Genomic DNA, 24,355 nt, shown 5'->3' with positions numbered 1-24,355 from the left:
TTGTTTTTTTAATTTTCCAATTGCTAACTTCTCAGTTTTACAAATTGTACAAAGTCCTTAACTAAATCTATCTATCTATCTATCTATCTATCTATCTATCTATCTATCTATCTATCTATCTATCTATCTATCTATCTATCTATCTGTCAGGAACATCCCCTGCGAATGTCACATGACTTCCTGTCAGCTGTGACAGACGTAAAGATGTCTGCATCTTTACGCGCCATTTTGTCTGCAGCTTCGTCTACAGCCCCGTCATTCTAATCTTGTCCAATCAGCGAGCTACGTGTAGCGCGCAGAGAGTTCACAGGTTAGGGGTTGCCAGGGTGAGAGGATGATGGCGGCAGGCGGTATGAGCTGTCGGCAATGCTGAAACGGATTTAGTCGGCAAAGAGTAAAGCGCCTGTGCTACAGTCTGACCACGACTTATTAAGGACTTTACCTACGGACAGAAGGAATAAGGACACTAATGGCGCTGCTCTATGGCTTGTTGTGGCGGCTCTTACTGGTTCTGGTCCACGTCAACAGAGCGCTCGTCTCCTGGCTCCGTGTCTGGGTAAAGAGCTGGAAGGGCCGGTTGTGGGAGAGGGCTATGGCCGCTCTGCTGCTGCCGTTAGCCCTGGCTGGGTTCCCGGACCACCAGAGGAAGTTAAATCATAACCCTGACGCTAATGCTAACTCTGCAGCTAGGAACCGTATTGCCAGTCGCCGGTTACGGTGGCTGTCCGACGGCAGGTCTCTGGAGAAGCTGCCCGTCCACATTGGCCTACTGGTAGCCGAAGAAGAGCCCAGCTATACGGACATAGCCAACTTGGTGGTGTGGTGTATGGCTGTCGGTATATCATATGTCAGCGTCTATGATAATCACGGTAAATATTTGACACTTAACCTAACTGTATGGTACTACTATGGTCGGTATCCGTCTGTGTGGGCTGTACTAGCGAATACACACCGTTAACGTTGTTAGCTTTTTATGTTTTAATGATTTATAAAAGTACATTCAAGCAGGCAGCAAGTAGTAAGGATAAACTGTTCTTATGTCACTTCCCTCCTCCTGTAAATGTGTGACTAGGCAAAAGCGTGCGTATCAGTAATAAACTAACGTGTATGGAAAGCCTAAAGTGCCACTAATCGCCACTATTTTAACACGTTTAGCTAGTTTGCTCATTATTGAAAAGTGAACAGCTGTACGTGTTTCCTGTCACTGTGAACCTATACAGTCACGCTTATAAGACTGTGTAAGCTAACTATTGTCATATCTCATTATTTTAGGCATCCATTGTGTTTGATTTGTTTGATTAGTTTGATAAGTTTGTTTGACTTTCATAACACATCTGGCCAATACTGATACAAGGACAACATAAACCTCTCCTCCTACTTTAGAAAAATGATCCAGCTCTGTGACTTCTTTCAGTCATGTCATGTGACTGCAGAGGTTATGTTAGTTTGTTCCTCATGAGCCACAGTTAAGCACAGCCTATGCTCATTTTCCAGAAACAAATGGTTAAATGTGACTTATTCATTAGGTCTAGACTTTTAAAATCTCAGATGTGTTATTTCAGTCTAACATATTGTCCTAGTTAAATATGGGAAATGATGAGATTTGTTCCATATACTGGATGTAAGTCCTGTGCATAATACATTTGCATATAGAACTACTAGTTTAGAACTACTAGGCTCAAAGTAAGTAAACACTGCTAAGTTTACAATAGTTTGGAATTCTATCACATGAACTGCTGATGGTTTTATTACTATCTACTTTGTGAATATCAATAATTCTGTCTGTGCATGCTTAGCCCCTTGTAATTAAATAAAAGCCTCAACTCTGAACTCCACTGTAATGCTGTTGAAAAGCAAACAAAACCAGTGGATATGAGGACAACTGAAGCAAAAAAAGAAGAAAAAAAGAAATGTAAAAAAGGAGAGAGGTTGGCTGGGCAATTCATTTGTTAATTTTCATAGCAAGGGGAAGAATAGTAAAAGAACAGATGATCCCACCTTTTGTGGAACACTCCTGATGAGTTTGACATAATGATGTCACTGTCTTCGGTCTCTTCCCTCAGGGATTTTTCGGAAAAATAATATCCGTCTGCTGGAAGAGATAGTGAAGCAGCAGCAGGACTTGCTGGGGGTCGAGGGATCCAAATACAACGTGGAGTTCCTGAGCAACGGCACTGACAAACATCAGCACCATGGTAAGAGCTCAGCACTAGGATGTGAAGTTTACATACTGTATGTCATTTATTGCCTCACACAAACAAGGATACACTGTAGGTAAAGTTTATTCAACAGTCAACAAATCAAACAAATGTAAAGCAACAGTTGTTTGTTTCTTAACTTTCCTGGCTTGTGTTGAATTCAGTCAGTCATTCAGTGCTTTTATAGCACTGTAATGTATCATATCATTCAATCTAGCTATGTCTATTCATCTGTACAAACTGATCTTCATAATATAAATAACAAATTACCAGAGTTAGTCTGATGTTACTCCAACATATTCTATACATTTTCATCTTTATCTAACATTTAGAATGATTGTTTCAACATAAAAATGATAATGGCTGCCATAAAATTCAGCTGAAGTCATTTCTACACATAGGGCCTCATTCACAAACAGTGTGTACTAGGGGTGAGACCATACATGATATTGGGTTCAGGCATTCTATATCTTGCAGTGTGCTGATCCTCTTTCTGGTTTCTGCCTTCAGTTGATTTTTGAAACCAGCACCTGTGAATGTTTTTAGTTGTGCATACCCTTAACCCTGTTTTGTCTACTGTAACATGACCCAGCTGTGTTGATAATTCATCCTTTGCAGGAAGGAGAAGCACATTTCTAATGTCAGAATGTTATATGTAAAAACACAGTAATCCAGTTTGTTCAGGTGTCTGATATCTCTTTGACAACATATCTTTGCTGAAAATTAGACTGACTTTACCCTCATCAGATAGAGATTGAGATAGAAACCCATATCCACAGGTTTTTGTCTCACAGCACAATAAGATGATGATGATGTTAAATGATACATATCCAGATCAATTATCAGTTATTCATCAAGGTAGTTTAAAACATTTTTTTTATTGGAAATGGAAAACTGACTTCATTTGACTAGAAAAACATGAAACACTAACAAAGCTTACAGTACCAGTTAAAACTTTGGACACGCTGTAATACTTGTGAAGGGGAAGGTGTCCAAAGTATTACAGCATGTCCAAATATTTGACTGGTACTCTACATTACACCAATTCCAATCTCTGAATTTTAGATTGGTAGTCAGAAATTACAAACATTTGATGACGTTAATGAAAAATAGTGAAAAATATCAATTGTAATGGGTATTTTTCACTGTTGTGATGTTTTAGAGGCCAATCAATGCAGTGTTTCCCCTAGGCTGACTGCTTTAGAGTGGCTGAACAGTCTCTTTTCAAACAAAATCAAACTGCACTTTAATCAAGCAAAATGCTCTTTCTGCTGGAAACACACACTGCTGCAGCTGCCAACATTTCAATGTCTCAGTCATACATTCTTCCCAATACCTCCAATACAGTTTGTATGTGGGAGAGGAATGTGTAACGGGTGCAGCCAGTTCACCTTGTGTCCGTACTCTTCCTATGGACTGCTGCGCCTGTAAAGACACAAATGATTTGGCTTGGGTGAACAAACTGCTTCATTATTGATAGTAGTGATGATTGAAAAGATCAAGTCAGTGGATTGTCTTTCTGAAAGAAATGACGTGTGTGTGTGTGTGTGTGTGTGTCAGTGGTGTCCTGCAGGCCCATAGTGAAGGTCCTGTCTCCAGAAGATGGGAAGCAGAGTATTGTTCAGGCAGCACAGCAGCTCTGTCGCTCTGTGGAGAACAAAGAGAGGAGCTCCAAAGACATCAGCGTCTCCATGCTGGACACACTTCTAAGAGGTACCACTCACTGTGTGTGTGTGAGTGTGTAAAAGTTAATTACTGAACATTACCTCTTTTTTCTTTAGTTCTTTTCTTTTGTTTGGTGGGCATATATTGCAAAATCAATCAGCCCTCATCAAACTTGTCTTATTTCAGTTTGTATGTTAGTTAAGCACATCAGAGACCCAAGACATACCCACATAAGCACTGAAAAAGTCAGTTTTTCATTAGTTAGTTTTTTTTTTCATTGTCCCTTTAACTTAACACAGCCTTCCTTAAATCTGACACTTCAATAAATGGGAAAAAAAACATTAACCAAATGAAAATATACTATTATTTTTAAATTGAAAACTCAAGCTCTTTGTAAGCATGTGGTAGAGTATAATCTTTCACAATCTCTTACTTCATGCTCAATATTTTTGGCAACCCCCTCCTCATGCCTCTGCCTTATGCTCTCTCAATCGCTCACTCGCTCCGTCCCTCCCACCATCATGCCTGAATTAGTCACAATAAGCAGTAGAAAACCTGTACAAATAGTACCTACTTCTAGCTATAGCTTCTTCTGTCAAAAAACACGGGCAGAATGAAGATATGTGTTTTACAATTATTTCAATTAGGTGTGTTCATAATTAAACATTTATCCTTTAACCAGTAATAAGAGCTTTGACCTCTAATTCAACAGAGCCTCCAATTGTTATTCATATATTTATAGATGCTTAAAGCTGAGGAAACAATAAATGTCTTTATAAGCAAGTTATAGCACTAAATAAGTACACTACAGACTATGTGAAATAATGATGGTAAAAAGAGCTGGACATGGATAAAACTGAAGGCATGTGGCTGAATGCCTGGGAAACCTGGAGACACTTCTGTTAGGAAAAACTGGATTGGCTTTTTTGTCACTCCCAAACAGAAATGTGAACCAACTGGCACCCAGCTCTGCTGCTGGAGGGAGTGTGGAGGAATCATGTTTTCTGGTCCTGTCCTCTTTTCTAACCTTCTCCATGGAAGAAGTGATAATCATCTCAAAACTGTAGTATCAGGACAACATTCCCATCCCTCTACCTTGATCATATGATTGGTGTAGCAGTGAGGTTACCTGCCTTCCAAAGATCTTGATGGCAGCATGTAGCATCTCAGTCACAACAACACAAAAAGAGCTGAAGATTGATTATTATAGAAGGTTTTGCATAAATATTCAAAGTTTGTGTTACCAATCACTGATTTACTTCAGGGAAAAGTTAAATTAATCTGGCCCTGCTCTGTCAAAAAGTTGTATGGTAGACATGCACAACTGGAACAGAAACTTTTGTACACTATAGCTCCCACTTATATATAATAAACAAACAGAAACATATATATGATTCCATAGATATAAGTTAGGACCCCAGAGCACAATAGAAAAACATCAGGCCCATAGCCATCGTACTATCAATATGGCTGTGCCTGTGGGTAATAGCTATTGCTAAGGCTATTGCATTATCTACTGCTGTGATAGTTATTGTGAAAGCCAGACACTCCTGCCACCATTCAAATCTGCTTCTTTAGTTATGACAGATACCTTACTCATACACCACAGGAGTGCAGGAATAGCTTCTACACAATGCTCAGCAAACACAAACATGTTTGTTCAGATAGTGTTACATTCAAATCAGTGTATCACAGCCTTGCTAATCATAATAGCCATAGTAATAGCTACAATCATAGCAACAATACTTCCCACATGTCCATGGTCTAATCCCAGTTTCAGCCACCTTTCACAATAACAGCTCCGGCAGCACCCAGTCATAATAGTTTATCCTTGCAGAGTCATTCTCCATTTTCAGCTACCATCTCTGCGAATGGGAGATAGCAGCATCATTCTCAGCTTACATTGGCAGATTGACTAGCTGACGTGAACTACAGAGCTTTACATAGAGTGAACCTAAAATACATTATTCAGTAGGTTGACATACTGCAGGGCTAAATGTCACCAAACTCATACCTTTATAAATGCCAACATCTTTTGATCTAGCTAAGTTTTGTTTAAGCACCCAATCTACACCTATCTTAACAACCAGACACAGCCATTCACCCAGTCACAGCAACAGTCCTGGTAACGTAGCCAGTGGCTGTGACAGTGGCTGGATCTGCTGTATTCACACATCAATTAGTACAATTATCCTTACACATTTGACAGCAGTAAATTTACCTCACTGAAATAAATTCACTTATTACCTTTTCAATGTGCCTACTAAATAAATAATGCATATACAGTATGAGACATCCACATTACTGGATTATTTTCAAAAGTATGTCTCATTAGTAGAAACAACTAATGTTTTGTACAAATAGTGTGTTCTCAGTAGGGCTGGGTATAGTTTAGAAAATGATGATACCAAAGACCCTTAAAGTAATATACCTATTGAGTGCTTGATACAATACCCATCATGTGAATGGAAGCATTAAATTGCAACTTCACCCCCACAGAGGGGTTGCAGCTGCTGTGACAGTGGGCCAATCACACGTTGAATTAAATTGAAGAAGGCTTGCATTGATTGGCTGTGAGCAAGTCCATACAAATAGTCATATTTTCTAGCTCTGACTGCAGAAAGGATTGATTGCAGTATCGTTCGACGGGAGATGTTTCGATACGACTTGGTATCGATGTATTTACCTTAAAGGTATCTAGTACCGATATCCAGGCTTAGTCCTCAGTATGCTTTAGGATCATTAACTAATGTCACTAGTTTGTAGTTGAATGGGGTAATTACTGTGTTAAGTGACTTAAAGCTCCTCTGCTCACTCTGATCTATAGAAAGTCTAAATCAGGTATCCAGGGTGAACAAGTCTGTACTGATTTCCTAATAAGGACTTAAAACAAACACATGACAGTAATACAAAACATGTAAGCACATCTGGTCAACACCATCCAGAGTTCAGTTAGAGAAAAAAAACAGAAGACCACTTGTTTACCTGAAAATGGACTATACCTCAGACTAAAGGAAAATAAGGAAGCATAATGCAAAAAAAATCACAATATTGGTGGCAAATATTTTCCATTGATAATATATTGCATGACAAAATATCATAGCATGTAGCTATTAAGATGAATTGTCCCTTACTGACTTCCAGTAGTGATGAAGAAGGGTCCTCAGTGTGCTTCTTCATCATCATCCTCACTCATATGTCCTCCAGCCTCCTGAGCTGACCTTCTGAGCAGCTGTGGTGATAACAACACGCTGTCTGTCTTTGTGCTTTTTTTTTTTCAGAATCAAAGTATATTCCCGATCCCGAGCTGGTAGTGAAGTTCGGTCCTGTGAACAGCACGCTGGGCTTCCTCCCCTGGCACATCAGACTCACTGAATTCATGTAAGATACTCTGTCACTTCATCACTGCCTGAACTTTATTATCAAGCTTACAAATCACATTCTTACTTTTCTAAATGGTATCTTGGCGTTCAGTAAGTACATACAGGAGTATTGGTGCATGAACAAGTCCAATAACTGAATGTCAATGTAAACTGTTTCTACAGCAACATTGTTCTGTTAGTTTACCTCGTAGCAAACATTTCCTCTACCAACAGAATAGAACAAAACTTTAATAATTACACATATTTAGTATTTAGAGCGTCTATCTATATACATGTGCAAATGGCAGCATAGACAACAAGAGAGCATGAGAATTCACCCACCGTCACATCATCACCCACCTGCAGTGCTACTGTGAACAGAATGAAACAGACAGATAAAATAAACCAATAGGCTGACACAAGAAATATTGAATTTAAATGGATATTTAAGTAAATAGCAAACAGTACTAATCTGACTTCCTAATGAATAAAAAAAGATTAACAAAACCAAAACACACATTAAATCCTTCATCACAGATAGCTTAGGAAAATATTTCCTAACTTATTAAAATGAACAGTAAATATTTGCCAGACATTATAATATGAGTAGATTAACACATGAAAACACATTGAATCTTCCTCCAATTGTGTCAGCGCCATGCTAGTAGCACAGGTTTCCATAAGTTTTGCTTTTGCTGTTTTTATCTTTGGTTGGTGGGTTTGTTTTCTACTACTGAAAAACATGCAGACGTCATTATTTTATGTGTTTCATTTATTATTGTTTTGGTGACAGAGATCACAGGAAAACCAGTTTCAATTCCAGATTCACTGATTTATCCTCAAACCATCACACATCACTGCTAAATGTCAGTACTGCATGGCCTATCTTACTGAGCTCGTCTTCCACACAGTACTTCTTTATTTATTTGCTTCATTTAGCTCAGGCTCAGCAAAATATGGTTGTAGGCACATGTGGTTGGTTGCATGTGTCGACACGCCCCCATCAGCTGATTGATATGGAAACACTATTTTTCTTTTACCATGCAGCAAACTTTTAAAATTACTTTTAAACTGTTTACCAAACACAATACATATATTCTTTTTTTTGGACTGCTTTGATTTTTAATGTTACATACCTCTATTTTGAGTGCAAAAAGTCCTTCATACAGTAGATGGCACTGTAATCTAACATTTCATCTTATCTCTGAAAGTGTTGAGTTGTGTACAGTTTGATATTTCCTGCGTTTTGAAGTGTGTGTCCTGTCCCGTTCTGCCCTCAGGTCCCTGCCCTCCCACAGAGACATCTCCTATGAGGACTTGTTCGGCGTCCTGCAGCGGTACGGTGTGTGTCAGCAGCGGCTTGGCCAGTGATGTGCGGGTGCCAAGGTCAGGATCAGGGTCAGGGTCAGGGTTGAGGCCTTCACACAAGGAACAAATGTGGTGCGACACAGTCAGGCGAGAGGCGGGGGCCAGGCGGTGACCCCTCCATGCCTTACCGAGTCCCTCATTACTTCTCATGAAATCTCTTTAACAGACTAAGAAAGCTCAAATATGAGGAAACAAGGAGAACGGTCAGCTGACTTCCTGCCACCAGCCCTTGTCTTATAATAAACTCACATTCCAGAACTTCTGGACCCCGGCTCTCTAAGAGAAAACGGCACATCAGAAACACGCACTGACATGAGAAGACTGTCTATAGACTCAGTGTACCACAAACCCTGTTTTGTCTTCTCAGACCCTCTGGCTCACTGTTTGTCATTCAGTCTCCAGCTGCTGTTTACTGCTGAAGCCTTCACTCAGCAGACAACAAAGAAGAAACAAGGCTTTGTGTAAGGAATCCTGGGAAATATAGCTTCATGTAGGAGAAACTCAACTACCACCAACACTCGCTTGCACAGAGGAAGTGGATCTCGGACATAGTGGTTAACGATGTGTAAATATGAAAAAAAAAAAATCATGTGGCTCTGTGTTTGTCCCTGTGGTCATGTGTCACATACAGAGGTTTGTTCAAGGTTCCTGTTTGACGAATAAGAGCCCTGAAATAAATAAATGCACTGTCTCTGTTTATATATGTTCATGGCTTATATGAAAATCTTAATACAACTTGACAAAATCATTTTACTATAACTCTAAAGAAATGCACTGTCTCTGTGTATATGTAATCTGATTACAACTTGACAAAATAATTTACCTCTAACTATGCTCTCCCCTCCCTCCCTCCCCCCATATACTGAAGAGTGTTGAGAGATATCACCTAACTGAAAGTTTGTACTTGGGTCACACAGTAAAATGATGACAGTGAGATGTGGTGAAGTGCTCCAGGAGAAAGCTAGTAAGTGGACATTTAGTTCAAATTATTTTGTCAAACTACTCTGTCAAAAAAAAAAAAAGTTGACTCTTATTTTGTTATATTTGACACGCCTCCCTGACGATTATCATTGCATGAACTGCAAAGTTCAGTCTTGACCTTGGAAACAGCAATTTGACCAAATAATCTTACCTCAAGGTGCACTTACTAGTTTTTTAATACTTTCAACTACAACTCATGGTCTTTCTCAGTAGGTGGAGTCATTCTACTTAGTTGTCACCAAGTTCCAAAGTACTGCAATTCCATACTGAAGGGTTAGGGTTAACTGAGTGACTCCCCACATCCACTGAGGAAGACCATGAGATGTGGTTGAAAGCCCATGAAAACAGCTGATAAGTGGGTTCAATCCAAAGTTGAAAATGTTTTGCTTAAAAAACATCAAATAATATTTTGTTTATTTTTGTGTTGAATGATTCAAAAAAAATTACACAGAATGTTCTATATGGTGGCAGCTAATTTAGCCTGTGGTTATCTGGAGATGACAGTTGCTGCTTATGGTAGACCCTTTTTACAGCAGACATCTTGACATGTCAAAGCAGGAGTTTATAACAGTAATGATGGCTCCATTCCATTTAGGTGAGTCAGTTGCAGACACCTAATGGAATGGAGCCATCATTAGCTACTGTTATCATTTACGTCTACTAGGGCTGGGGATCGTTTAAGAAATGACGATACCAGTACCGATCCAAGTACTCTTAAAGCAATACCGATACCCATGACACATGTGCGGTGTTATCCGGTGTAACTCAACTCAAATTCACTGCTACTTCACTACCACAGACGTTGTCAAGCTTAAGTATCTGCTGTAAAAAAAATAAAAATAAATTAAAAAAAAAAGGTCTATTGTGATATAAAGTGGAGATTGTATCTGTTCTATTGTCTTTATCTCAAGTTGAGGAATAATAACTCTTTGACGAAGCACTCTGTAGAACAGATCTCTGCGAAAATGTGACATTCATGGTGCATGGTTCCAGTTGTACTTGGAATTTCTGAGTTCCCAGTCGGAAATTGAACTCATGATCCCTAGAAAAATAATGTTTTGTATGTGGAGGTGATGTCATAATACAATATTTGTCCCAAGGTAGAGTTTAAAAAAACGAAATTGTTCTCGAACTCTAAAAAGCAAGCACAGCTACTCTTTGCTTCTGTATGGAATCCCTCCTAGAGTGTGTTAAACGTCACACACTGAAGATAACAGTGGCGGAGCATGTTTGTGTGTATCGTTCATGCAGTACTCTTGTGTGTATGTGTGTATGACAATTGTGGCTGCCTTGGGAATTATTATCTCCGTCCATGAACAGAGCCTCAGCATTGTCATGTGAAGTCGGTGTGTTCATGAGTTGTTTTTTTGTTTTTGTCTGACTTAACATTTTCACCACCATGTAAGGAGCCATCAAATCAAAACTACATCCTGTTTGACATATTGACTGCATCCATTGATGTCACCCTCCAGCTTTAGGTAGACAGTCTATCACACCCCACATGTACACTGTGTCTGGGTCTGTTGGCATTGTCTCCTGCATGATTGCATTAAATGTCTTTGTTTTTCTGCCCTTTGATCTCATCTTTTTCTTTTCACACGTTCAAATTCATTTCAAACAGAATTCCTAATCCATCCCCGCTTCACATTACCTTTCAATAACATTAAACCCAATACAGACAAGACTGAGCTTGCAGTGACTGAGTGGGAACTATCACACTTGAAAACAGTACCTCCGGTTTGAAGTTTTTGTTTCCAGTTTTGGGGAAAGAAAATGTTGAGCATGGAACGAATAGGTCGATGTCTTCACTCAGTAAGTGTTGAAATGATGTAATGACATTATACAGTATCAATGGGTGCAAATACTTCCTTTTTCTGCAAAGTTAAGCAGCACCACCCTGAGGGTCAGACCTCTGTGAGCAGATCCAAAATACATCTGAAAGGTCATAAGATGATTAAAGACATAAATAAAATCTTTGTTGCACAAAATGATGGTGTTGCTTTTTGTAAACACACTAATGTTTGCATTTTTTATGTGAAACATTGGAACCCTTTCACTTAAACTGGTCAGAACTGGTATCTGGCCCAATACGTTTGTGGGATCACAAGCTGATGAAACCATTGGTGGCAGCCAATAACATAATAATGGCTGATAATGTTATACTGACCGATAACATAATAACAACTGATAACATAATAACGGCCGATATCTTAATAAGTTTGCCCATTTTTTATGTAATAAGCTGATGACATTATAACATTTTTGAACCAATAACGTAATAACTTTTTGACAATAAATTATTACATTATTGGCTAAGTTAAAAAATCCTTTGCAAATGTAATAACTGGAGCCGATAACATAATAATACACTGATATTACTTTATTAAGGCTAAGTTTCATTTATTGAATATAAAGTGTTACACTTCCATGGCACTTTTTTCATACAACAATACATTCTTCCAAAGTAAAATAAAACTTTTATCGATATTTTCAATAATAAAAGCACAAAGGTTCTGCCAGAATATCTTCACAAATGGGCTATGCCAAAATAAATGTACAACAGTTTCTAGACATTCATAACAGAAACTAGAATGAACTACATGAATGTCTCTATTAAATCTCTTTTTAAGTTAATTTGTACTTATTGAATGATTTTAAAAGAAATATCCTTAACTTTATTGATTCCAATATGAAATCACATATGGTAATGTAATATCTCTTTGGAACAGAGCTCTTATAGATCTGTTTTTTTACTAGAATAACTGGAAAAATGTGCCTGTGGGAGTGTATGTTGGACATAACAAGGACACTTGTTGGACATTAACTGTCATTTGAGATTTAAACAGCATACACATACTTCTGCATAATCCCCAACAGGTGTTACAGAGATATTATATTTGGACAGAAATTCTTCATAAGTTAAAAGAAGATCATCCCTTTACTGATCAACCTGCACAATATTATTTTAAAACCAATATTCCAGAAAGTGGAGCTAGACTGATCTGTGTTCAAACATCCTGATCTATTACGTCTTCCTTCCTCATTGGGTTAAAGGACGCCACCTAGTGGTACAATCAGCCCCTCTGTGTTAAATACATGCAGGACCTGGTTTGGAATCTGGCAGCTTCTAAACTAAATAAGGACTCCCAGCAGCAGCAGGTCTGCTCCACCTCCTCATCTCCACTCTGTGAGCACTGCTGTGTATCCTTACATACCTCCGCCTGCAGCCTACACACGGACACCAGGAGGGTCCGTGAGCCTGCCCTCCCTCCCCACCCTTATTCTCCTCCTCCTCCTCCTCCTCCTTCTCCTCCTCCTCCTCCTCTCCCGGTCCTCCTCGGAGCAGAATGCGCTGATCTCCGCTCAGCCTGTGGAAGCATGATTTCTGTCGTCTCCACTGTGGAGAGCGTTCCCAGAGGTACGGGCACCCCGGCGCCGAGCCTTTACCAGCGGATCAGGAAGGTCTTAACCAGGTAAGAAAAATGAAATGATAACGGCCGCTGATCCGAGCATCCTTTTACATTCACTCCACGCTCAGCCAGCAAGGCAGCAGCCGCTCAACACTGCGGACGGACACCGGAGCCCGTTTTCCTTTTGTTTCAGACACAACCTGTAACATCCAACCCATCATATAGTCTGCTGCTGCAGGGAGAAGGGTTGTGCAACAGATGTCAACATAACAACCATACACTATCTTCAGTATTTGCATGATTGTCACATCATGTGTGTGTTCAAGCGTCCAAGTGGTGGGGGGCATCCCCGCAACCTATTGTACCGAGTGGTTGGGGTACGTGGTGGCACAGAATGTGTGTGTGTGTGGGGGGGGGGGGTGGAGGGGTCTGCCATGGTGGGGTCATCAAGCCTGCACCGCGGATGTGCTGCACAATGGCTGCTGTCCCTGTCTATGTCTCTACTAGAACCTTACGTTATCCATCTCAGTAGCTACACCTGCCTCACTCTCACTAGTCATTGTAACCTCCTTTTGTTTTCCCTCTGTCATGCAGAGAACACACACACACACACACACACACACACACACACACACACACACACACACACAACTTGTCTCTTACCCTTTTCTTGCCATCTGCTGTTCTTTCTGTTTGTCCTGTGGCTGTTGGATTGGCTTCAAGCTGAATTTGAGACCAACAATCAGGCCCATGACAATGTGTGTGTGTGTGTATGTGTGTGTGTGTGTGTGTGTGTGTGTGTGCATTGTGGTGCTGTTGTTGTTGCTCCCATGAAGCTTTTATTAAAGGTAGACAGACAGAATAAAGCAGGCTACATACCAGTGAGGATGGTTGTTAGACCAATAAATAAAACACACGCTAAATAAGTACACGTTCACAAAGAATAAAACTGATAAATAGGACCACTATGTTGGATTAACAGTCAAAGTCACAATTAACCAGGCAGCAAAGGGGCTGTTCATGACCTCATATGACAGTCCAAAATTTCAGTAAAGCCAAAATACATTTTGCAGCACCCTTTAACCATTGACAATAGAGATCAGTTGATAGTGGATATTTAAGGCTGATAGAGATCTAGGAGGGTATACACTACATGGGATAATGGTGCTGTGGGAAAAGGCAATGTGAATCTTGTGAATCAAATCTTTCATGGTCCACAAGGAACATTTCATTGTATGTAGGACATGCATGTGTGTGAAAATAACAATATAGTGGAACTTGAACTTGAATACCAGTTGATATTGGTTTCCTTTTTGATAGAGAATCCTTCATTTCGGTTAATAAAGAGTGGTTCAGAATTCAAAATGCGATGATACTCAGTATGCCTCACTGATATCTTATTATGTATGATGTAATGCCACCTTGAGCTCAGTCTCTCTAAAACTGAACTCCTGGTGGACCCAGCCAAGTCAGGATAACGTTAAAAGAATGCAACCATTCACACATTGTCTTTATTTTAGAAATGGGATAGAATAGAACTTATAGAAGCAGAAATCAATAACTGGAATTTGAGATGGTAAAGTGAATGGTATGAGCCCCACAACTAAACAATATATAGGATGTATCATTCCAGGAGGCAGATAGAAGGATTCAGCTTTGAGAAATAACAGCTGTAAACAATTCAATATTAGATATATGTCAAAATGTAAAAATGATAATACCAGATCAATCCAAGTACCCTTCAAATGATACCCATTACCAAGCCAGTCTATACAAATAGTCATATTTTTTAGCTCTGGGTGCAAAAAGGATCGATTGCAGGTATCATTTGAGGAGAGATGTTTTGATACTACTTGGTATTGATTTATGTTGTTCAACACCTTAAGGGTTTCGAGTACTGGTACCCAGCCCCAGACATATGGCTTAATGCTTTTTAAATATAGATGGATAATCATGTTGTTTTGTTTGTTTGTTTTACATATTACCATCTTCTCTCTGGTCTGCCATTACACTGATAAACCTGAGGAAAGCATGTCTTTATGTAGCCAGCGGACTGTGTAATGTAGAACCAGGAAAGACACAAGAAACACAAACTGCTTACACTGGATGCTGGAGCATTATCATTTCCTTTTATTGTAACTAAGAAGCTGAAACTAGAAGGAAAAACAGGTCCAATCCTCATATAATGTGTTATATTGCTGTTAAAATTATTGGCATGATCTCACGCATGTGTTCATGTTAAACAAAGAGAGATATGTGTAGTGCAAAAAGCTGAGTACTTCTGGTGTAATAGTAGGGCTAATACTAACATGTTTCTGACCCATGTCATCTGTCCTCTGCAGGGACCTGTTGGTGACCCTGGCCCTGGGTCAGGTCCTGTCCTTGTTAATCTGTGCAATTGGACTGACCAGCAAGTACCTGGCTGATGATTTCCATGCTTATACGCCGGTGTTCCAGAGCTTTCTCAACTACATCCTGCTCTTCCTGGTCTACACCACCACACTGGCAGTCAGGCAAGGTACAGTCAGAAATTCAGAGCTATGTGTGTGTGTATGTTTGTGTGTGTTTAAGACTGATGCTGGAAGACTTCTGAATCAGACACCTGTTGTGCACCTGTTTTGCTCAACGTTGAATATTTGAATGTGCTTAATTAAAAAATGACTCACGATTAAAAACAATTTCCCCTAAAACTACTGAAGTGTTTTGCAGATCAGAATTTAGAAATCGAATGATCACAGTGCAACATAGAGGGGGTCCATAGAGACAGAGAAGGCTACTCCTCCTCTATTTTTGAGATGCAATAGGGAGATCAAAATATAGAAAAGTGTAATTGGTTGAAATAAACTCTCTCTTCTTTGGAATTAATCCATTATTGAAATAGTAACTGTAACATCTGCAGGGCAGGGAAGAAGGGAAAGAGCAGTCTGTGTAAAGACGTGAGAAGAGAGCAGAAGAGGATGACTGTTCTTCTTATATCAATTTAATATATATTTAATAATTGAGTAGTTATTCTTTTCCATGCCAATGTATTATTGGCCAAAACAGATCAAACGGAGGAAATCCAAGGGAAGACATCCTCCCTAACCCCTCAACAAACAGAATACAATATTGATGTGTTCGTTCAATAACCAGTTTCCAGACTTCATCTTCAGTTGTCTACCACTGTATGCAGTAATGATGATTCTTACATTAGCATATTAAAAATGAAATTATAATGAGCAAATTGTATATTACTTTTAAACACACCACTAAAAAATATATTTTAATAAGGACTTTTTAAATTTCCTGTTTTAAGATTTCCATTTCCCTTTTTTAATTGAGCAGAAGATAGCTTGCATTAGCCAACACAACAGCAAAGACTTTAAAGTGCTGGTGTAAAGCTACTGGTGAGCTGTCTGGGCTGGACATGGCAGCCTGATGTGCTGCTGCTCTGAAGTGAACTCTTCTCATCAATAATAGAAAGTTAACTACATGGTTTGAATGAAACAACTGGGAGAATTGGCTTTTTTTGTCATTGTTGCTATCACAGTGGTTAACCAGCAGTTAGAAAGTTCTGTTAACAAACAATAATACATAAAGATAAGAGTGTGCAAGTCATGTAAAAGAAGATAATCCCATTTATTACAATACAAACAAAAAGTACTTTTTCCATATTTGGAAAAGAGTTAAATCCTCCACACTTCACAGTTTTTTTCAGTTCAGGTGTTTGGTGTTAGAGTATTGTTGTTGCTACCTGGGCAGTGTGTATATTGAGATCTCATATGCTAATCTGTCCTGGGGCCTGTACTATGAAGCAGGATTTGGGGTTAGCAAAGTAACTTCAGGTTTAACTGGAGGTGGAGTTGCAGCCATTTTCAGCTCAAGCCTAATAATCAAGCCTAGACCTAAACTTAATTATAACTCATCTGAAAGCCTTGTCTTTCTCACCCAACCTGGAAATCTTCACAGCAGGTTGTATTTGTTATAGTGTACCATTCTCCTGGCAGACTTTTTAGAAACTTCCTTCATACAGATAAATTCATTACAGTAGGTGGCTTTAATATTGATGTGGATGTTGATAATGATAGCCTTACCACTGCGTTCATTTCATAGACTCAACTGGCTTCTCTCAGAGTCTTAACCACACCCTCAACCTAGCATCGCCATGATGACTCAATACAACAGAGGAGTGTCATTTGCAGGCTCACTGCAAACTAGGAAGGACAGCTGAATATGAGTAATATTTACTCTGGTCCGTGAGTGTATATTTAAAAGGGATACATTCAAAATTATAGTTAATATCTAGCTTTTGCCTGTATATCTTTGTACACACTTATTGTGAGTCGTTTTGGAGAAAACCATCCACCAAAGTGATGTAATGTTATGTCAAAACGAACACACTGATGCTCTAGTGTTTCCATTATCTTTTTTATGTGTCTTTCTGTCTCACCAGGTGAAGGAAACTTGTTGGCTATTCTGAAGCAGCGCTGGTGGAAATATATGATTCTGGGATTGATAGACATTGAGGCCAACTATCTAGTTCTGAAAGCCTACCAATACACTACACTCTCCAGTGTACAGGTTAGTTTGTGTCTATGTGTGTGTGCGCACTTGTAGAGTTTTGTTGTGTTCTTCGGAATAGAAATCCTCAGGTTTCAGATTAAAACATGAAAGTGTGTTAAAGGGGCACTCACTGACTTTACACATAAGTCATTTGGATATTTTAACAGCATTTGCTGCTAATTGTGTGCCTTTCTGCAAGTAAAGCAATGAATCTTTATATTACATTACATGACATTATGGCTGCATGCAGGTAGTGAGGCACTTATGTTTTTGGAATAAAGGAATTAGCTTCTATTCTTGGACCAGAATTGCTAGAAATCAATAGCACTGAAAATAGTCAGGGCCATAGAGATGATGTGGCAGCATCCCTCTAGGACAAACAGGCCCCCGCACAGAGCGCCTGCAGTGGCTGTTCACAAGACTGTCTGGCACAAGTAGAGAAGGAGATGATATTGTTGTTCTGCAGACACACACATGCACACACACGCACACACACACACACACACACACACACACACACACACACACACACACACACACACACACACACACACACACACACACACAGGCGGTCATTGTTTTTTACCATACAAAAACACTGACACATTTCTAACATCACCCACTAGAAAACCAATGAGCCACACAGTCTAACTGATTAAAGCATCTCTTCATCACCCCTCACTGTGCACAGCATAAAGGTTGAAGTCTTCATCCTGTAGCAGGCTTGCTCCGTCCTGAGGCGAGCCCTCAACGGTCCTTTTATTACCTGCTCAGTGGAAACATAATCCACAGCCTGGAAACATTTCTCCCAGCTAAGCCAGAATTGAAATTCATGAGTTTGGGCACACTTTTCTTCCTGGCTGGCCCAAACACAAATAGCTGAAAATAAAAGACATCACATAATCCCTAAAACTATAGAGCCAAATCAGCGCCGCTAGTTTTCTTCATTTGAAAAAAAGGTTTCAAACTGAAAGTCCAAGTTTTGATATTGAATTTTGTCTGACTGAACATAAATGAATGCGCTAGTCTCAGACTATGAACAACACACACAAACCACCATATGATCAGGATCTGTATGTGCTTCTAGAGGAGATCAGTGAAAGGAGGCATGGCCAACTCACTCAACCTTTGTTGGGAAGGAGGGATGCTGTAGTTGTAGATGGTTCATGGTTCTTGTCCCAATGAACCCAGTGTGTGATCCCAATATGTGTGTATGGGCTTTCTCTGTGTCTCTATCTCTCCTGTCAGTTGTTAGACTGTTTTGCCATCCCTGTGGTCCTGCTGCTCTCCTGGTTCTTTCTTTTGGTGAGGTACAAGGCTGTCCATGTGGTCGGGGCAGGTCTATGTCTTTTGGGTATCGGCTGCATGGTGGGGGCTGACATCCTACTTGGCCGCCAGCAAGGCCTTGGTGAGCACACGCACACACACACACACACACACACACACACACACACACACACACACACATATATACATATACACACACACACCTGAAAAACAAACAGCATTTCTGATCTCATGATGTGGGAAACAACGAAACACAAGAAAGTGAGGAATGAATGAACACATTTCAGTTCATATTGCATGCGTATGTGGATGTTACCATGTTGTTTTTGCATTGTTGGGCATTCATAGAAGTACGTGTTTCTTTCTTTCCCTCTTTCTTTCTTGTTCTCTTTCATCTGTCCAGGAGAGCAGAAGCTGTTTGGGGATCTGTTGGTTCTCGGAGGAGCAACACTTTATGGGATCTCCAATGTCTGTGAGGAGTTCATAGTGAAAAACCTGAGCCGTGTGGAATTCCTTGGCATGATGGGCCTGTTTGGATCCTTTTTTAGTGGCATCCAGCTGTAAGTATGTGCAGTATAAAGTTAGACATAAAGATTGCCTCATAAACAGTTACCACAAAAGCATATATACGGTTGAATATGATCATTTGTTGATGAAGGTTTGGTAAATGTGAGGTGAGAGGATTGAATCTACAGGTGAGTTGATGCCGTATGCCAAACCAAATAAGGTGGGGCAGTTGACTCAGTGTCAAGGTGTGTGGGCGTGTTTATTTGTGCTCTAAAACATAACCAGCATGAAACAATAATAAAATAAAATGTTATTGTTCTGATTCATCAGCTTTTTCGCCACCATCACTTTCTCTCTTTCTTCACTCTGTAGCTCACTCAACCACATCTCTCCATCTCTATTTCTCACGCTGTTGCTCCCAGCTCTTTCTGTTTTTCTTGCCTTTTTTTAAAAATGAGTTGCGAAACCAACAGCAGAGTGTAACTTTACTTTTAACATTATCAAATGAAGAGAAACGGCCTCTATTCCTTCTGGTAACATCTTTGTACTCTCTCATGGCAGGGTTTTACAGCTCCTATTAGTCTGATCGCCGGCTGTGATTGGTTGGGTTGACATTTACAGTCAAGACATTTACAGTCTTTTTAGCATTCAATTCCCTCTTTGTGTTTCCTCGGACAGTGTTTCCTTGTTCAGCTGCAGTGCAAGTAGTTTCAAAAAGAGGGACTTTGGCACTAAAAGACTGTAATGTTGAGAGATATCTACTTGATTTTACTCATTTGGAGGACTGCAGCTTCATATTAGCTTCAGATAAACTTTTAAATACACTTCTGCACAGAAGGAGGGGTAAAAGTTCCACACTGCAGGGTTAATGCTGATAATAACTTATTTAACTGTATATTTTGATAATTGAGATTCTTCCCACAAATCTGTGAAAGTACCACTATGACCACCTTGTGACTCTCCTGTTGAATCTATAAGAAAACTTGATTGAGACTAAATAAGTAGATTGATTGATCATAAAGAAATTCCAGAGCAAAAAACAGCAAGAATGATTAGTACTATGCATGCAAGGAGTCTAGAATAGACCCTTGAAACCTGTGTTGGTGTGCTATTGCAGGGCCATAATGGAACACAAGGAGCTGTTGAAGGTACCCTGGGACTGGCAGATAGGTGAGACTGTACACCTAAGAACATACAAACATCTTCACATCATCAGTGGTTAGTACTGTTACCTCATAGCAAGGAGGTCCTGGGCTCAAACCCTGGCTGTCCCAGGTCCTTTCTGTGCAGAGTTTGTATTTCTTCCCTTGTTTGTGTAGGTTTCCAGCATGTTAGTACTCCGGTCAATGTCCTTGACCAAAGCATTCGCAAAGGAACTGGAGTTGGTCCAGTGGGGGTCACATGCAGACCCCTGCGAGAATCAATGAAGTACTTCTTCTCTCAAAAATCCCAGAAGAATTACTATCACTACTCTCTGATGAAACTGAGGTTGAACTGTATGAGAAGAACACGCAGCACTATGTATGATGTAAAAAGGCTACTGCATACCGATTTCAAATGGTTCCCTTACTTGTTCTTGCCACTGAGCATACAAGTGATATGACCACAACATGTAATCTAGTTGTAATACAGAAGTTGTGTGTTTGCAGGTCTTCTGTACATTGGGTTCAGTGCCTTTATGTTCGGCCTGTACAGCTTCATGCCAGTAGTAATGAAGAGGACAAGCGCCACCTCAGTCAACCTCTCTCTGCTCACGGCTGACCTGTACAGCCTCTTCTGTGGCCTATTCCTCTTTCACTACAAGGTAACATCACACTGCCAAGAGACACTGATTTATGTATTGGACCTGTGCACCAATGGGTGCTTGGGCCAAAAAATAGTAATCCTTTGGTTACAATAGCGTCTTCCCATCATTTGGTGATTGGACCCTAATAATTCCTTCAGATACAAAAGGGCCTTTGCATCAATCGATAAAACTAAATTACTAAAACTAAAACAGCCCGGAGGAGTTTGTAATACTCACAGACAGGATTTTACAACTGTGAAAACTTATTATGGTGGCAACTGTTTTACATTTCGATGCAATGGCTGCAGGGTAAACAGTCAAATATTGCGCTCAAGCTACAAAGTAATCCACCAGGAATGAGTGATTGTATGTATGTGATTGGTCTTGACAGATGACTTCTGTCTCTTTAAGGCCCACCTTCCAATTAGCCCACTTTCTTCTGATTGACCAGCTTCCAGAAGCAACCCCTCAACAGACTACAACAGTTGTCTGTTTTTTTTCTTGTTCCTTATTTAAGGCTGGGTATCCCTACTCAATACTTTTAGGGTATTGAATGAAATAAATCGATACTTAGAAGTATCAAAACGTCTCCCATCAAGCGATACTTGCAATCAATCCTTTTTGAGCTCGAAAATATGACTATTTGTATTGCCTTCCTCACAACCAATCAACACAAGCATTCTTTGATCTAATGCGACATGTGATTGGTCCACTGCCACAGCAACCACAACCCGTCTGTGGTGTGAAGTTGCAGTGAATTTGAGTTAGTGCGCTTAGCAGTTCAGCAGCCAAGATGTCACCTAAACACCTGTTACACGGGATAAAAGCAAGTACACAAAATGTGTAATGGGCATCAAATAAAGTACTTAAAGTCAGTAAACTTGCATTTGATAGATGCCAAAAATTGCAGTAATGTAACACCTGTCAGTGCTGATGCAAAATGATTCATAAGTAATGAAAATGTCACTGCTCATGATAGAGAAAACTCATTTCAGACAATTCAGTTGTTTATTGGCCCTGACTAGGCAATCAGACTTCAAAGCTTCTGTTGCTCTAAGACCGTTTTTGTCCATTGATGTGTGTCTCTTTTGGTGATGAAACATATAATTCAGGGAAACTCATGTACCAGTCAAATGAATTCCTTGTGGTGTTCCTCTATGTTTTTGCCTTGGTCATACAGTGACTTTTGGCAGCAGGTTGATTAAAAGTTTAACCATTTCTGTCATTGTGTTTATTGTTCCTGGCATGGGTCTTAAGATATTGTTTAAATAATTAGAATGCCTCTGCCAAATAACACCATTTCAGTAAACATAGATTGGTGACCCAGAGAAGGTAATTTCACTAATGTGCCTTTGACAGCATGACAGTAAAAAGTCATGACAGTAAAGTCTGTTTTGTCTCTGTGTTGCAGTTCTCAGGCCTCTATCTGTTGTCATTCTTTATCATTATCTTGGGCCTGATCCTTTACTCCTCATCATCTACCTATGTGGCCCAGGACCCACGGGTCTACAAGCAGTTCAGGAACACAGGCAGCCAGCCGGTCACTGACCCGCCCCAGCTAAGTCCTGGAGTCCTAGAGCCTGCTGTCACCTATACCAGCCTGGGTCCTGAGCCAGGGGACGAGCCTCCTGTACGTGTAGCTTAAGATGATCTCCAGGAGAGTTTAGTCTGTCAGCCTGGTGGGTCAATCATTCAGCTGCATCCTCCAGGTTCTGCCCACAGTTGTGTACAGAGAGAGTGTACTGGCTGTACCCAGTCTGCTGAACAGCTGGGTGGTCACCCAGGTACGTCAAGGTTTTGATGTTATGGTCTGCATTGAGGGATGAAATCTCCACCCACTCAGTTACCAAGTTATGACAAATTCATGTACCCAAATATGTACCTGCTAACTGAATGACAAGAATGTAATTAAAAAGCAAATAACAAAGCAAGTGAAAATGTTGAGTTCACTGTGATCAAAGAGTAGACAGTAGTGACTGTAAATGATCATTCATGTATATAGAAGGTAATGTAACTGCTTTCTTTTTGTATCTGTCAAGAATATTTGTGCTCAATCCCTGTGTACATGCTGTATAATTGTGTTGATTTCTTCTGTACCTAGGGTTCTATTGATTATTCTGCCAAGTGCTTGTTTTATCAATATTATTTACAAATTTAATATCTGAGCAGAATCTAATAGTGTTTCCAAATCCACCTGCTCTAATTGAACAACAGATTTAGTTTTTTGTTAAAGTACTATACACTGGAGGCATTTAGTACTTCACTGAATTCATTTACCGACATGTATTATACAAGCCTACAGTAATGTGTTATGTATGGCATGAGGGTTGTAGCTACTGAGGAAAGTGAGGTGACGTCTTGTCTTTTTCTTGGGATAGTTTACTAAAACTGACGTGTTGGATAATGGCAAGTTCCACTATGTTTACACTCAAAACAAATACATTTTACTTTTTTAGGCTGATGAAATAGAAATGACGTAATAGAACTAAAATGAAAGAAATGAAATAAAGGACTGCCAACCAAAATGTCATTCTGACAGTGTGACGAAAGCTTTCAAAAGAGCAAGTAGACCTTCATCCTGCGTAACTGAATGTACAGAAAATATATAAATAGACTGATGAGTTCAGGCATACTATTTTCCTAAACAAAATTATTTATTGATTCGTACAAAAATAAGCCCTATTATTAATTAATAATTATTAGAAGTGTGTGGCGGTGTATGTATCTGCAGAGATCCTGCCCTTTGCCTGTATATTCTTATTTTCTTATTTTGCTGTGTTCAGGATATTTCTGGGCATCAACCTTTGGGTGTGAGCCCTTAGCTAATAACAGAGCACAAGGTGTGAGGTCGGGACTTGTAGCATAGGGACCAGGTTTCATCACTTTCTCTGTCTCTCTCCTCTCCTGTGCTCTGCTTTCTGTCTCTGTGTCAATGATGTATAAAGTGTATCTGCTCAGGGCGGGGCTGAGACACATACAGAGCAGAGAGGCCACAGCAGACGGGATGAAGCTCTGCATTCACACAAAATCTGGCACCTTTCATGCAGTGTTGTGTAGGTGTAGGTGTTTATTTCTGCTTCAGAATGTAACCACTGAGAGACAATCAGAAAATGCATTTCATTTATCTGATTCACTACTTTGCTCTCACCTGCGCTGCTCACTCTCGTCATTCAATCTCCAGCTTGCTTAACCACTGCTACTCTCTCTCTCTCTCTCTCTCTCTCTCTCTCTCTTGCTCACTCCTTGAGC

The 24,355-nt window shown here is 39.9% G+C and overlaps 2 protein-coding genes across 2 annotated transcripts; both read left to right on the top strand.

Moving 5' to 3' along the window:
- Positions 1-326: 326 nt before the first annotated feature.
- nus1 (NUS1 dehydrodolichyl diphosphate synthase subunit) lies at positions 327-10,177 on the top strand. Its single transcript, XM_053337221.1, has 5 exons — positions 327-869; positions 2,064-2,195; positions 3,759-3,911; positions 7,145-7,244; positions 8,506-10,177. The coding sequence occupies exons 1-5, from the start codon at positions 470-472 to the stop codon at positions 8,594-8,596; spliced, it is 876 nt and encodes a 291-aa protein (XP_053193196.1). The 5' UTR covers positions 327-469; the 3' UTR covers positions 8,597-10,177.
- Positions 10,178-12,930: 2,753 nt separating this feature from the next.
- Positions 12,931-22,838, top strand: slc35f1 (solute carrier family 35 member F1). Its single transcript, XM_053337024.1, has 8 exons — positions 12,931-13,047; positions 15,327-15,502; positions 17,417-17,544; positions 18,775-18,934; positions 19,217-19,373; positions 20,438-20,490; positions 20,970-21,124; positions 22,518-22,838. The coding sequence occupies exons 1-8, from the start codon at positions 12,953-12,955 to the stop codon at positions 22,749-22,751; spliced, it is 1,158 nt and encodes a 385-aa protein (XP_053192999.1). The 5' UTR covers positions 12,931-12,952; the 3' UTR covers positions 22,752-22,838.
- The last annotated feature ends 1,517 nt before the right edge of the window (positions 22,839-24,355 follow it).

The sequence above is a fragment of the Scomber japonicus genome, chromosome 17 (assembly GCF_027409825.1).
Source record: "Scomber japonicus isolate fScoJap1 chromosome 17, fScoJap1.pri, whole genome shotgun sequence".
Taxonomy (NCBI): domain Eukaryota; kingdom Metazoa; phylum Chordata; class Actinopteri; order Scombriformes; family Scombridae; genus Scomber; species Scomber japonicus.
The sequence above is the reverse complement of the archived record's forward strand: the minus strand, read 5'-3'. Positions and strand labels throughout refer to the sequence as shown.

What these genes read in the sequence shown, in the direction of transcription:
- nus1 (XM_053337221.1), top strand. Translation starts at nt 470, where the DNA reads ATGGCGCTGCTCTATGGCTTGTTGTGGCGGCTCTTACTGGTTCTGGTC. An exon ending in TGACAAACATCAGCACCATG is followed by an intron (nt 2,196 to 3,758) that starts GTAAGAGCTCAG and finishes TGTGTGTGTCAG; the next exon opens with TGGTGTCCTGCAGGCCCATA. An exon ending in GCTGGACACACTTCTAAGAG is followed by an intron (nt 3,912 to 7,144) that starts GTACCACTCACT and finishes TTTTTTTTTCAG; the next exon opens with AATCAAAGTATATTCCCGAT.
- slc35f1 (XM_053337024.1), top strand. Translation starts at nt 12,953, where the DNA reads ATGATTTCTGTCGTCTCCACTGTGGAGAGCGTTCCCAGAGGTACGGGC. An exon ending in CACACTGGCAGTCAGGCAAG is followed by an intron (nt 15,503 to 17,416) that starts GTACAGTCAGAA and finishes CTGTCTCACCAG; the next exon opens with GTGAAGGAAACTTGTTGGCT. An exon ending in ACCCTGGGACTGGCAGATAG is followed by an intron (nt 20,491 to 20,969) that starts GTGAGACTGTAC and finishes GTGTGTTTGCAG; the next exon opens with GTCTTCTGTACATTGGGTTC.